General features: G+C 39.8%; 1 protein-coding gene across 1 annotated transcript in view; it reads right to left on the minus strand.

Moving 5' to 3' along the window:
- Positions 1-15,437, minus strand: part of LOC122813830 (serine protease 33-like) — a 123,514-nt gene that overhangs the window by 74,062 nt on the left and 34,015 nt on the right. Inside the window, exons 3-4 of the mRNA XM_044086358.1 lie at positions 12,481-12,643; positions 686-957 (exon numbers count right to left, since the gene is read on the minus strand). Coding sequence (XP_043942293.1) covers positions 686-957; positions 12,481-12,643 — 435 coding nt within the window. The remainder of the gene's footprint in view (positions 1-685; positions 958-12,480; positions 12,644-15,437) is intronic.

Genomic DNA, 15,437 nt, shown 5'->3' on the forward strand with positions numbered 1-15,437 from the left:
ATTTTCTCTAACATCTCGGACTCCTTGAAGGCACTTGTGCCGAGAAAATAAACTGTGAATTGGTTACTGGCTTCTGGTGATTGCTTTATTCAGTGAAGTGAAGTGAAGAGGTGGATCGAAAGTTGGAAGAATGATTAGATATATGGCCCTTTACATTTATTACAATGAAGTATAAAATAAAACATCTACGAAACAAAGAAAAAGGAAGAGAAAAAAGATTAAGTATATTAAAAATGAAAAAATAATAATTATGCCTAGGGATCTTGTGCTGACCATATCAGATGATGTGCATATAAGTAAGCAACGTAGGTTCATAGACTGGTATTTACTAGATGTGTGGTATAAAGAACTAGAGCCAAGCTTGATTTCTCAATTGTCCCACAGTACTTGTTAGTTAAGAAACTTGGTCAGAGTCACACAGTAGGCAAATGTAATCTATAAGAATCAAACCCTGGACTAAAAGAAGCAGCAGCTGAAAGTCTTAATCCTCTACACTAGCCAGCAGATTAAATGAGTATGCCAGAAGAGATATTTGAACCTTCACTTGTAGAGGAGAATGCAATGTGAACACAGCGCCTTCAACTGTTTGCTACAGATACTTATACAGCATAGTAACTATACATGCAGTCACCCTCTTCTAAATTTGTCAGTGCACTAACCAGAATATGATCAGTCTTGTACTCACCACCTGAGCTGATATCACCCCAACCAGTGGCCCAGCACATTGTACCATCAGGAATCGAGTAAGAAGAGTTTGGCAGGCAAACTGGACGGATGTAGTCTGTATAATTCACAGTTTGTGCAAGTTGTAGGACAGCAATGTCTTTACCAAGTGTAGCGTTTATGTAGTTGTCTTTGATGATTATATTACTGACTCCAAGTGTGAGCATGTTTGAATTCGGAAGGTCCAACTGATATCCTCCTAGGATCACTGCGTACATACTCATATTGACTGGTCTGAAAGACATGAGATGCAGGTAAATTAGTTAAATTAAGGAAAATCAAAGTGCTCCCACATTCTGTTACTATAACAACTTGATTACCACTAAAAGTTCATTACTCTGTAAGCATGTGGCCCATTTTTTAAGCTTTGTTTTTTACTGTAATGAAGAAATTATTCTGGTCATCTAAGAAACTTATATATCCCCAGATGAATATCTTTGCCAGTTTTCTAAAGTACATACCAGTCTAGCATTGACCATCCATCTTAAATTAAATACGTTGAAAGGCAACTGATCGAACACAACTTGATGATCAGTAGCGTATTGAAAAAAAAAAAGAGCGAAAGTTTTTTGCAGGAAGGGCAAGTCCTCTTGCATCCCTACATCCTGCTAATTACATATACAAACTCCAAGACAGCACTACAGTCAGGCAAGAGCAAATTTCCTAATCCCCACTGTACCTTGATGTTGCATAGAACAACTGCTGGCATGTTCAATCAGCTGATTAGAGATCAGTTGTGCCAGTATTTTTCTGAGTTCGACAAGCTGCTGTTCAACATCTTGTCGGTATCCCACGCGGATATGAATAATGAACACAGTGCCTGTAAAGCCTCCGCTTTTACCAACCATTGAACATCTGCCCTCAGTTAAGGCACACTCAGCTGCTGTTCATAAGTTCCTTTCCCACTGTCCCCATGGAAGGAGAGCTGTCACTGCTACACTTGGGCATTTCCTGTTACCTAGGATCTTGACAACCCAGAGATGTCACGTGGATCAAATCACCAGTAATAAACAGAGATACAGTTTTCACGGTAGGGGTCCAACTGGGGGAGGGGAGTATTTTTTAATCTGCTTCCCTGTGTTTATCCAGGAGCAGGAGAAATGAAGCAGCATGAATGACCCAGTGAAAGGTTTGGCATGGAAGTCTCAGAATTGGAATACCCTGGGGCATTTGCATCATTAGCTTTCTAATAAAATATTATTTTTTCACTCATGGCAGTCTGAGTATGACTCATTCTCTCATTTCATCTAGTGTGAGCCTAATTTGTCTTCCTTGTCATGCACTCATGGGTGAAACATCAAAAGATGTTAGAGTACTTAACTGAGAGCCACTCCAACAATCTGACAGGAGGTGGTTCATACCTAGGAACCTTCATATTATAATCTGGTTCAGGTCACATCACCTCCATACGATTCTTGATTTACTCCAGAAAGCAGACATTATTCCTAATGCACACAAGATCAACAGTTACAGAGGTGTTTTATCTTTATATATTATCTTTATTTATGACAAGTTGAAGGCAGTACTACATTTATATCTTATGACCAGCATCTGCGGACATTCAGACATTTGAACACTCCGCATCACATCATTTCCAAAAGGGGAAAGAAGAAGACATTTATTGCAGTTTTTATCATTGAGTTTGGATGATTTCATCTGGAACAGAAAATTAACTAAACCAGCTTTATAGAACCACACACACATGCAGACATATCCAGCATCCTATTTAAGGAAAATCATCTGGAAGTATACCTATCTCCCCACTAAACATCCTTCACAAACCTGCCCGCTCTACACCTACCTTTATAATTTCAAATTCTAGAGAGATAAGCTGCTCCAGTGGTGCAAAGGGATAAAGCCCAGATTATGGCCCAGCCAAGCTGGGTTCGATTAGGAGCTTGGGGTACTGACATAATGCCACAGATGGTTAGTTGTGTCCATCATGGGAGAAACGGTGGTTGTCACTGATGTTCTCTAAAAGGAGACATTGTCCAAAGAGACCAAAGAAAAATCCTTGTAACAACTGGGTCCAGAAGAAGGACATCCAAAGAGGGCAGTTCCTCTCAGACATAGTCGACGTGAGGGGGGGGGTTAGGGCATATAAAAATTTTTTAAAAAAGGATGAAAGCACTGATGGCTGAGCCCCCAGGATACCCTTAGGATCTAAAATTTGCCCCAGCAGTATGGGAGTAAGTCCAGGGGTGTAAGAGAATGGCTAATTGACCAGGTGTGGACATGGAGTACGAGGGCAGGGCCAGTAGTATGAGGTCTGAGGAGACCAATACATTCTACATGGCTACATTCTGTGTATTGTAGTCTGTACAATAGACCCATTCCAGCCTCCACTTCATAGTTCTTCTACATCTGCTTTCCTTCTCCATCTTTCTCCCATAGCTTTTATCCTTCTGACAATCTTCTCTCCTTGCACTCTCCTCTTAATCCAGCCACATATTTCATCTTTACTGTTCCTGCTTCATTTCCTCTCTCACCCTCTCACAATCTCCAACTTAAGTCACCTATTTGAAATCAATAATTCTGTCTCTTCCTTCCAACATCATTCCTGCCACCTACATTTACCTGAAACAGACACAGTGCCTAACTATTGTCTACTCCATTACTGTACTTTCACCCTAAACAGATCACCCAACTATTGTCGACCTCTTTACTGTACAACCTACCGTCATACTAGACAGACACAATGCCCAACTATTGTCGACCTCTTTATTGATTAACCTACATTTACTCTAAACAGGCACAACACCCAACTATTGTCAACCTCTTAACTGTACAAACTACATTCACCCTAAACAGATCACCCAACTATTGTCGACCTCTTAACTGTACAAACTACATTCACCCTAAACAGAGCGCCCAACTATTGTCGACCTCTTTGCTGTACAACCCTTCACCCTAAATAGACACAGAGCACCCAGCTATTGTCAACCCCTTTATTGTACAACCTCCATTCACCCTAAACAGACACAGTGCCCATATATTGCAAACTCTTTACTGTACAACCTACATTCACCCTAAACAGATAGTGCCCAACTATTCTCGACCTTTTTACTGTACAACCTACCGTCACCATAGACAGACACAATGCCTAACTATTGTTGACCTCTTTACTGTGCAACCTACATTCACCCTAAACAGGCACAGTGCCCAGATATTGTCAACCTCCTTGCTGTACAACCTACATTCACCCTAAACAGACACAGTGCCCAGCTATTGTCGAACTCTTTATTGTGCAACCTCCATTCACCCTAAGCAGGCACAGTGCCCAGATATTGTCAACCTCCTTGCTGTACAACCTACATTCACCCTAAACAGATACAGCACCCAACTATTGTCGACCTCTTTACTGTACAACCTACCTTCACCCTAGACAGACACAGTGCCCAACTATTGTCGCCTTTTTACTGTACAACCTGCATTCACCCTAAACACACACAGTTCCCAACTATTGTCAGTCTCTTTATTGTATAACCAACTTCACCCTAAACAGACACAGCACCCAACTATTGTCAACCTCTTACTGTACAACCTACATTCACCCTAAACAGACACAGCATCCAACTATTGTCGACCTTTTTACTGTACAACTTACCGTCACCCTAAACAGACACAGCACCCAACTATTGCCGACCTCTTTACTGTACAACCTCAATTCACCCTAAACAGGGTCCCCAACTATTGTCAACCTCTTTACTGTGCAACCTACCTTCACCGTAAACAGACACAATACACAGTTATTGTCAGCCTCTTTACTGTACAACCTCAATTCACCTTAAACAGGCACAGGGAACAACTATTGTCAACCTCTTTACTGTATAACCAACTACACCCTAAACAGACACAGCACCCAACTATTGTCAACCTCTTTACTGTACAACCTACCTTCACCCTAAACAGACACAGTACCCAACTATTTTCAACCTGTTTACTGTACAACCCACCTTCACCCTAAACAGACACAGCACCCAACTATTATCGACCTCTTTACTGTACAACCTCCATCCACCCTAGACAGACACAGCGCCCAACTACTGTCAACCTCTTTAATGTACAACCTACATTCACCCTAAACAGGCACAGTGCCCAACTACTGTCAACCTCTTTAGTGTACAACCTACCTTCATCCTAAACAGACACAGCATCCATCTATTGTCGACCATTTTACTTACTTTACAAACTACCTACACAGACACAGCGCCCAACTATTGTCAACCTCTTTAATGTACAACCTACCTTCAACCTAAATAGACACAGTGCCCAACTATTATCGACCTCTTTACTGTACAACCTACATTCACCCTAAACAGACACAGTGCCCAACTACTGTCAGCCTATTTACTGTACAATCAACTTCACCCTAAATAGGCACAGCACCCAACTATTGTCAACTTCTTTACTGTACAATCTACCTTCACCCTAAACAGACACAGCACCCAACTACTTTCGACCTCTTTACTGTACAATCTGCCTTCACCCTAAACAGACACAGCTCCCAACTATTATCGACCATTTTACTGTACAACCTCGATTCACCATAGACAGACACAGTGCCCAACTATTGTCAACCTCTTTAGTGTACAATCTACATTCACCCTAAACAGACACAGTGCCCAACTATTGTCAACCTCTTTACTGTACAACCTACATTCACCTTAAATAGACACAATGCCCAACTATTGTCAACCACTTTATTGTACAACCTACATTCACCATAAACAGACACAGCACCCACCTATTTTCGACCTCTTTACTGTACAATCTACATACACCTTAAATGGACACAGAGCCCAGCTATTGTCGACCTCTTTACTGTACAACCTACATGGACCCTAAATGGACACAGCGCCCAACTATTGTTGACCTCTTTACTGTACAACCTACATTTACCCTAAACAGATACAGCACCCAACTATTGTTGAACTTTTTACTGTACAACCTACCTTCACCCTAAGCATTCTACCTATCTCCCCACCAAACATCCTTCACAAACCTGCCCACTCTACACCTACCTTTATAATGTCAAATTCTAGAGAGATAAGCTGCTCCAGTGGTGCAAAGGGATAAATCCCGAATTATGGCCCAGCCAAGTTGGGTTTGATTAGGAGCTTGGGCTACTGATGTAATGCCACAGAGGGTTAAGTGTCTCCATCATGGGAGAAAAGGTGGTTGTCACTGATGTTCCCTAAAAGGAGGCATTGTCCAAAGAGACCAAAGAAAAATCCTTGTAACAGCTGGGTGCAGAAGAAGGACACCCAAAGAGGGCAGTTGCCCTCAGACATAGTTGACAAGAGGGGAGGGGGTTAGGGCATATAAAAAGAAACAAAAAAGGAAGAAAGCACTGATGGCTGAGCCCCCAGGATACCCTTAGGATCTACAATTGCCCCCAGCAATATGGGAGTAAGTCCAGGGGTGTAAGAGGATGGCTAATTGACCGGGTGTGGACATGGAGTACGAGGGCAGGGTCAGTAGTATGAGGTCTGAGGAGACCAATACATTCTACATGGCTTTCTGTGTACAACCTACTTTCACCCTAAGCAGATACAGTGCCCATCTACTGTCAACCTCTTTACTGTATTACCTCCATTCACCCTAAACAGACACAGTGCCCATTTATTGTCGACCTCTTTACTGTACAAGCTACATTCACCCTAAGCAGACACAGCGCCCATTTATTGTCGACCTCTTTACTGTGCAACCTACATACACCTTCAATGGACATAGAGCCCAGCTATTGTCGACCTCTTTACTGGACAACCTACCTTCACCCTAAACAGACACAGTGCCCAACTATTGCCAGCCTCTTTACTGTACAACCTACATTCACCCTAAATAGAGCACCCAACTATTGTCACACCCAACTATTGTCAACATCTTTACTGTACAACCTAACTTCCCCCTAAACAGACACAGAACCACACTACTGTTGACCGCTTTACTGTACAACCTACATTCACCCTAAACAGACATAGCGCCCAATTATTATTGACCTCTTTACTATACAACCTATATTCACCCATAACTGACATAGCGCCCAACTATTGTTGGGGTCTATATTAGAAGACCAAAGATCCGTTCGAGCGAATCGGAACTGAGCGACACCAATAGCCGAACTACGGTAATGGTGAACGTCCAAAACCACGAAACATGAAATGCTGAACTGTCATGGTTGGCCCGTCTGAGGTATAGCTCCGTAAGGTAAGTGTGCAATAGTTATGGACCTTAGGGTTAGGGTGCAGGTTAAGGTAAGTGCATACATAGGTAATGTATGTAAGGTTTAGTGAAGGGTTAGAAGTAGGGTTTTGTTAAGTGCATGTGTGTGGATTATTTGTTTTGTTTGGGTATATGTCTGTAGGGCAAGTGTGCGATAGTTACGGACCTTAGGGTTAGGGTGCGGGTTAAGGTAAGTGCATAGATAGGTAATGTATGTAAGGTTTAGTGTAGGGTTAGAAGTAAGGTTTTGTTGAGTGTATGTGTGTGGATTATTTGTTTTGTTTGGGTATATGTTTGTAGGGTAAGTGTGCGATAGTTGCAGACCTTAGGGTTGGGGTGCGGGTTAAGGTAAGTGCATAGATAGTAATGTATGTAAGGTTTAGTGTAGGGTTAGAAGTAGGGTTTGGTTAGTGTATGTATGTGTTTTATTTATTAAGTTTGGGTGCGTAGTATGTAGCGCGCATTGGTGTTGGCCGACTATGACGATTCGAGATTTTAAATTTTGAGGTTTAGGGAGTTTGGTGTATTTGCGGTTCGGGCTGTGTGTGTGTGTGTGTGTGTGTGTGTGTGTGTGTGTGTGTGTGTGTGTGTGTGTGTGTGTGTGTGTGCGCTTATAGGGGGGGGTGCCTTTGCTAACATGATGCATGAGCCTCTATGGTGAACACTAGCACAGTCAGGTCTGACACCCCTGATATTTGATTCAGAGACACAGTCTTTTTGTCTTTTTCCCGGTAAGGGGTCGCCACAGCGGAACTCCGGTCTGCTAATGATTGGCAGTAGATTTTTATGAAATGCCGAGGTGCCAGCTCGATGCCCAACCTTCAACAAAGGCATGCCCATTTACTCGCGCATGTCTTTCGAATGCTACCCAACCGCGGGGAGGACATGCAGACTCCACACAGAAGGCACTCCCAAGCCACTCCGAGAATTGAACAGGAGAACCTTTTGCTGTGAGGTAACAACGCTACCGCCGTACCACCGCAGCATACTGTGATTCAGAGACACAGTAATCAGCCAATAATGAGATCTTTCTTATTTTGGCCATACCTGTGTCTAAATCACAATTTTGCACCTTTGCACTAACTGACCATCCTGCGTTGGGAATTAGTGCAAGTAGTGAGGATTTTACTGAAGCTGAGCCTCAACTTTTCTAATGCCTCAGAGAAAGTCCTTCAGTGAAGAAACTGAAGCACCAAATAGATGACAAGTAAATAAAATAAACAAAAACAGCCAATAAAAAATATGAATTAATTAAACAATGAATCCTCTTCAATTACATTCTGTATTAAAAAAATAAGGCTTCAGTGTACTATATGTTGGAGCAATGCTTAAAACAGCATTGCATATAGCTTGCCATGTATGGGTCTTGTGATACATATGTTTATTCAGCAATGAACTCTTACTGCCTATAATACATTAATTTCCATTATTTTGTATAAACTGTTATGAAAACGTTATACCGCCGTGCATAGCTCTCAGCTTGTTACCCCAAAGGACATATGTCTGAGAGTTTGGAAGATATTTGATTGTAGAGATTTCAATTAAGAGTTAAAAAAACACAGACATTTCCACTTACCATGCTCCTACATAACATCTTGATTGCGACATGGTGAAATCAGTACAATGTCTATCAAGTTTTTGGAGTGCCGGGTTTTTGACAATTTGAATTTTTTTGTTTGCTTGTACATTACATTTTATGAGAACACTGAATAATAAGCATTTTGCCTCAGACGTTCCCCATGTACATAAAGGGCAATCAATGCAAAATATAAATATGCAAATTAACCAAGTGTTACTATAAAAGCAGTGTATATGATATTATGAGCAGCTCAGCTGTGTTTTGTGTGCCTTCATTTCTCTGAACACCCGACTCCTATATGCCTAAGCAGATGATCTAACTATATTTTTCTGCAAATTATGTCACACATTTCTGTAATGCATTAATGCATTAATGTGTATGCAACTGTCCCACAATAGTGCAAGGGTAATATTAATGACTGCATACACTTATTATTGAAATGTTTATGTATTTTGCAACACAAATGAACTGCACTGCACATTAGTCTAGGATGCATCTCAAGTGGGCCCATGATATATCACATCTAATCGAACCGAAAGAAAGGATAACAAGACCGTGTACTAGACAATACAAAACGATACTTGTATTAAACACTTGTTTCTTTTCTCAGTATTTTTATCTTCTGCAGGCCATGGCAGCAAAAGGGGTGCTATCTAACTCCAGACTGCTTACCTAGCACCAAAACAAACAAAAAATAAACAAATATAAAACAAGTGCATACAAAAACTGTGATAACAAGGCTACATAGAACAAATCAGTACGTTGTGAATGGACTAATCATGGGAAAAGACTTTTTGTTCCTATAATTGGTTGTTTATTGACAGAATGGTCCAGTGGAAAGAGTGATGTAAAGATGATAGATGGGAACGGGGGAGTGGTAGAAGAGGAGACAGAAGACACAGAAGAACCAAATCAGGGTTTAGAGATGAGTAACCACTTTCCGGATGACAAACGGTTCACACAAAACTAAAACAACAACCAAAAGCCATTATGTGGAAACATGGTGTCACTCACTCAAACAAACCAACTGTACCATCCTCCAATGACAATTTCATAAAATTTTATAATGAATATAAATGCACAGCACAATCCACAATCCAGATTATGTGCTTTCATTCCTGAACAACTGGAACTTCATTGAATCTGGATACAAAGTAACATAACTTCCTTAAACATCTACAATTTAAAGCCATACACTCTATTACAAGTAAACCTTTTCTAAAATATATCTAACAATACATAGCTAATGTCTTTCGGCTTTTCCCGGTTAGGGATCGCCACTGCAGAACTCTGGTCTGCTAATGATTGGCAGTAGATTTTTATGGTGCAGAGGTGCCAGCCCGACACCCAACCTTCAAAGAAGGCACACCCATTCATGCACGCACCTACTTGCATGTCTTTAAATGTCACTCGACCGTGGGGAGAACATGCAGACTCCACAGAGAAGGTGGTCCAGCCGAGAATCGAACCAGAGAACCTCTTGCTGTGAGGCAACAGTGCTATCCGCTGCACCACCACGGCCTAAAATGTATCTATAACTTCATAAGTAACATTCTAAGATGCAGGTTAAAATGCAAAAAATAATCTATGAAATATATATACTTTCTATAAAATTAATATATTCTCAAAGGCATATAAATGACATGCTTCATATCAAATATATACTGTCTTCAATATAACTTGTTAAAAATAATACCATAGGAAATGTAAAATAAGTAAGTACATGTAATTGAACATCAATTACAAACTTCTTAAAATATTACTTAACCACAAGAAGGGACTTTTTATTCCAATTTCATCGATCACTTCCTTAATATTACAGAAACAGAAAATATAGCATTGAGCCCTGGAGGTTGAGTGGCATTAAGTGTAAATTGCCACGACAATTTCTTGTGTTTTCACAGTAATGACCAATCCCCTCCTCTTGGTTCGATACTCACCCTTTCCAATATAACAAATTTAAAACCCTGTTACATGATAGTCAAGGGAATGTTTATATAGTGGACTATTGCTGTTTTTCCCTCTGATATCATACATATGTTCATATATACTTTTATTTAGTGAACATTTTGTTTTTCCTATATAAAAACTAGGGCAGTGGTTACATAGGGAAATATAAACTATCCCACATGTCTCACAGTTACCTTTCCTTGGTCTAGTCAAACTACATATACCATTATTTAACTGTAACTGTTCATCTGTCATAATATATTGGCAATATTTACAAAAACACATCTGGATGTCCCCTTCTTAACTCAATTTATGTAACATTCCTTATTCTTTTCAGGGGGAGGTTAGCATAATGGGTAAGATATTTCCCCCTTCCAAACACAAGGTCCAGGGTTTGATTCTCACATGGGTTAGCTGGCTATGCTTAAAATGGCCCCCATGGGCAGTTAGCATAGTACTAATCTATGAACCTATTTTCCATATATTGTTTAAAATTAAGGGTTGTTTTACATGTGAAACAAAATGACTTTATACATTGGGAAAGCATTAATAATATTCTAATTTCTCCTTATTATATTCTTTATTTTATATGCATACTCATATTTGATAGTAAGTGCTTTATTGAAATTAATACCAGGATCAGTTGTTGCAATAAAAGAGTCACTGTTCTTTCTCTTACCATTTGTCCTAATAATGGTATGTATTTCTTACCCCATTCTGACAAGACATCCACACTAATAACCTGAATAACTTTTTGAGGATATCCTCTTTCTAGGAACATCCCCTCCATTTTCTGAAATTCATTAATTACTTCTTCTCTAGTTGAAGCCATAAAATCCATAAGAAGGGTAATAGCCTCCAGAATTAATGGGTGGCTCACCAAGATATTATGAAAAAATAATCCTTTGTCCCTAGAAATACAGATGAAAAGATCAATAACATCTGTTGTAAGAAAAATTGTATCATTAGACCATAATGTAGATGAAATTCTACCCCAAAAATCCCACGAGTCAATTAATAAGTGATTAGTTCCCTTAATAACAGACTTTAACTTTGTATTTATAAATGCAGTTATTGGATACATTTTTGATCCCTGGGAAGCCACAATAGGTCTATATTTTAATTTCTCTGTTCCCTTGTGTATTTTGGGGATTCCAAAGAATACAGGAATTTGAGGGGTTTTATTGTTAAGAAACATATAAGTATCGAAATCAATTCTTTCTTCTAAAATAAAATCTTCCAAAATCAGATCCATTTTGTGGTTAGCTATATTCACCTCATTACATGGGTGTGCCTTCGTTGAAGGTTGGGCGTCGAGCTGGCACCTTGGCGTTTCGTAAAAATCTACTGCCAATCATTAGCGGACTGGAGTTCCGCTGTGGCAACCCCTTACCGGGAAAAGCCGAAAGACAAACAACAACAACGTGAAGAGGTAACAAATGAATCCACATCATATAACATATCCAACATGTCAGATGAATATTGTAGAAAATCCACTAACACTGCACCTCCACCATTATCCAGTCTCATGACTCTTCTAGATTTGACATGTCATTTACATGCACTTACGTATTTTACATTTCCTATGGCATTATTTTTAACAAGTTATATTTAAGACAGTATATATTTGATATGAAGCATATGTCATTTATAAGTGTTGGAGAATATATTAATTTTATAGAAAGTATATGTACTTCATAGATTAGTTTTTGTATTTTAACCTGTATCTTAAAATGTTATTTATAAAAGTTAAATTGCTAAATATATTTTAGAGAAGGCTTACTTGTAATGGGGTGTATGGCTTTAAATTGTAGACTTTTAAGGAAGTATGTTACTTTGTATCCAGATTCTGATGAAGTTCCGTTTGTTCAGGAATGAAAACACTTAATCTGGATTGTGTTGTGCATTTATATTCATTATTAAATGTTACGAAACTGACTTTGGAAAATTTAGAGATGTCCTATGTTTTGATTTGAGGCAGTTGATATAGTAGCTTTACTTACTTTATAATGCAGTGAGCAGCAGTCACGACCCAGTCAGGTGTTATGAGGGACCCACCACATCTATGTGTGCCAAGATATTGTAAACTGATCTGCCATGGCCATGCCCCCTTGACTGCATCAGTCCCTCCCACAATCCGACTCTTGAAGACTGGTTGACCACATTCTGAAAAACAATTAAAAGATACTGATTCTAAAAACTCCAGGAAGAAAGCAAAATCTCGTGATGCAAAGGTAATTATCTTAAAAATGCTTAATCCAGCTGTACACTATATTTAGTTATTAACCCTTTTGCATGCGCATTTATACGTCTGGTGTAAAAATAAAACTGCCTAAATAAATTACAATGAAAAGTAAATGAAGATGATCACTGGCTAGAATTGCAATTTGTTCAGTGCATTTTCTCTTATGGGCAAAAATGCAAGATAACATGTTTCTTTTTTAAGGTAATTTGGGAGCATAGCTGGTTAAAAGACTTTCTAACAATCACATTCTGTTCATCTGAAGACTGACTGAAGCAAGATGACAACTTCTGATTAAAGTTTACTGGGGACTCACTGCCTCCCTTATTGCTATTACTGACAGGTACAGTTATACTGAGCATGCTCAGAAACATATTACCATCTTTAAAGCATAATTGGAAATGTATAAACCTCCTTTTTTGGATTACAGTGAGTATGCTTAAATGTTTGCTCCTCATTTGACAATAGTGACAGTGCTCAGAAATTTCTTAGAAATACGGGGACACTTGGCATGCTCAGCAAGATTTATTTCTAATGCTGATCACACTAATGCATTTTTTCAGTGCCCATCCACAAATGCAGTTCCCATGAAGTGCCTTTCTCCAGATGGGATCATATTTCTACTGTAAAAGGAGCAGGGATTTTCAATAACTTCTACACTTCTGGTTACAGTGTGAAGCCTCTATGAATACATATAATTTCTTGGGACACCATTCTTGGACTGTTAGATGTGCCATCATCATTAATTGTAAGACTGCTTTCACTGTAGAATGGATTTATGAATTATGTCATAATTCATTATAAGTGCTATAACTGCCCAAAATAGGACCTAAGAGAATGTTAAAAGTTGGGTAAAAACAGGTAATATAAATACTAAAATACAGACACTCATTTTATATATATATATACCCAACACCCAGTTGCCCGAGACGAGAAGACCAACACCTTCAGAAGACCGACATCTGGAAGGCTGACATTTCACGCAAAGTAAGTAACCGCTTGGCCATCCTGATTAAATTAACTAACCTAAGCAAAATGTAACCCAGCAATGTGGGGGACTTCGCCCTCACACCTGCCTATCTTTTATCCATTTTCTACATGGGGTTGGGGTGCTGTGCCAACTGTCACCATCTCTCTCAATTTAGGGACACTCTCCTACTTTCTTCAACAGTCATGCCTGACTATTGCTCATCTTCTCTCACACAATCCATCTATCTCTTTGCTGGATACCATTGTTTCTCCTTGTCTTCTTCCCATCTGTCCCAAATCTTCTTCACTAGACTGTCTTCTGCTTTCTTTGGCATTCTTCTGTCATGCACTACCCCTGACACACTGTCCCAGTTGACTGTATTTCCCTTCTCCTCCAACACCCCTTCTAGATACTCAAAGCTGTTAACCTGTTCCACTATTTTTCCTTCAATCACAGTTCTCACCTTCTTCTGATTTCCCCCATTTCCTAAGTTTATTCTTCAGACTTTGCTTCAAACAAATGATAAAAACAATAAAAAACAGTTTTCATTGTTTGTTTGAAGCAAAGTCTGAAGAATAAACTTTGGAAACTACCACTGTGTGCGTGCCTCAAGCCCTCTTGCCTGCATTCCTGTTTTTGCAGTTACCTGTTTCGGTATTCTAAGTTCCCCCATTTCCTGCCATTACCATTGTCTTATCTGTAATCAGTTTCATCCCATCTCAGTTTTGCATTCCATTCCCCTATCCTTTGCTGAAGTTCTTGCTCAAAGTTTGCCTGTAATGCCAGATCATCTTTGCAGAGCAACTTTGCTGCTCTGTCCCCTCCAGCCTTTTTGCTAATGTAGTCTATAACCAGTACAAACAAAAGTGGGCCAAGAAATGAACCCTGATGCACACCCACTCCTCTGTAAGACCAAACACTGCTTATCCTTGAGTCATTGTGTTGTACATAGCCTGCACTAATTCTACCAATGTTTCTGGGACACTGAACCACCACAAGACTACCCAAATCAGCTTCCTTGTTACCTTTCTCCAAGTCTAGGAATGTCCAGTCGGTGTCTTTCCTCATCTCTAGCTTCTTCTCAACTATATATCTCACTGCAAACATCTGATCGGCTGTGATGCATCCTGATCTGAATCTGAGCTCCTCAGCTCCCATCTTACTTTCTACTACTCTACATATTCATTTATCAATCACCCTCTCAAGAACTTTCTTGCAGAGTGACAACAGTTTGATACCTCTGTAATACCCGCAGTTGTGGATGTCCCATTTGTTCTTGTACACTGGCACTAATATACTCATTCTCCAGTCATCTGGGATACACTTTTCTCTCCACACTACTATAAGTACCCTTAGGAGCCATTTCTTCCCATCCCACCCAGCATCTTTATCATATCTGCAACGACCTCATCTGAGCCTGCTGCTTTCCCTGACTTCATTTTCCTTAGTGCTGTTCTTACTTCTTCTAGGGTGGGCTCCTCCTTCTTTTCTTTCATTGTAGGCCATGTCTGGGGCAGTACAGCTTCTGTGGGGTTTTCTTCATTCAGAAGCTGCTGAAAATACTCCTTTCATCTGCCTTTGATGTCCTGTGGACTGGTGAGCAGGTTGTTGCTGGCATCCCTTATGAAGGGTGTCTGACTATTTTCTTTATCTTTCTGTCTTGGACTTGCAACCTGATAAAGTTTCCTTGTGCCATCTATCGAGTCACTTTCCAGAAGCTACAGAATGTCTAAATAGCAGAATGTCAA

This window comes from Protopterus annectens, chromosome 10.part0 (genome assembly GCF_019279795.1).
Source record: "Protopterus annectens isolate FY-2018-M chromosome 10.part0, PAN1.0, whole genome shotgun sequence".
Lineage (NCBI taxonomy): Eukaryota > Metazoa > Chordata > Ceratodontiformes > Protopteridae > Protopterus > Protopterus annectens.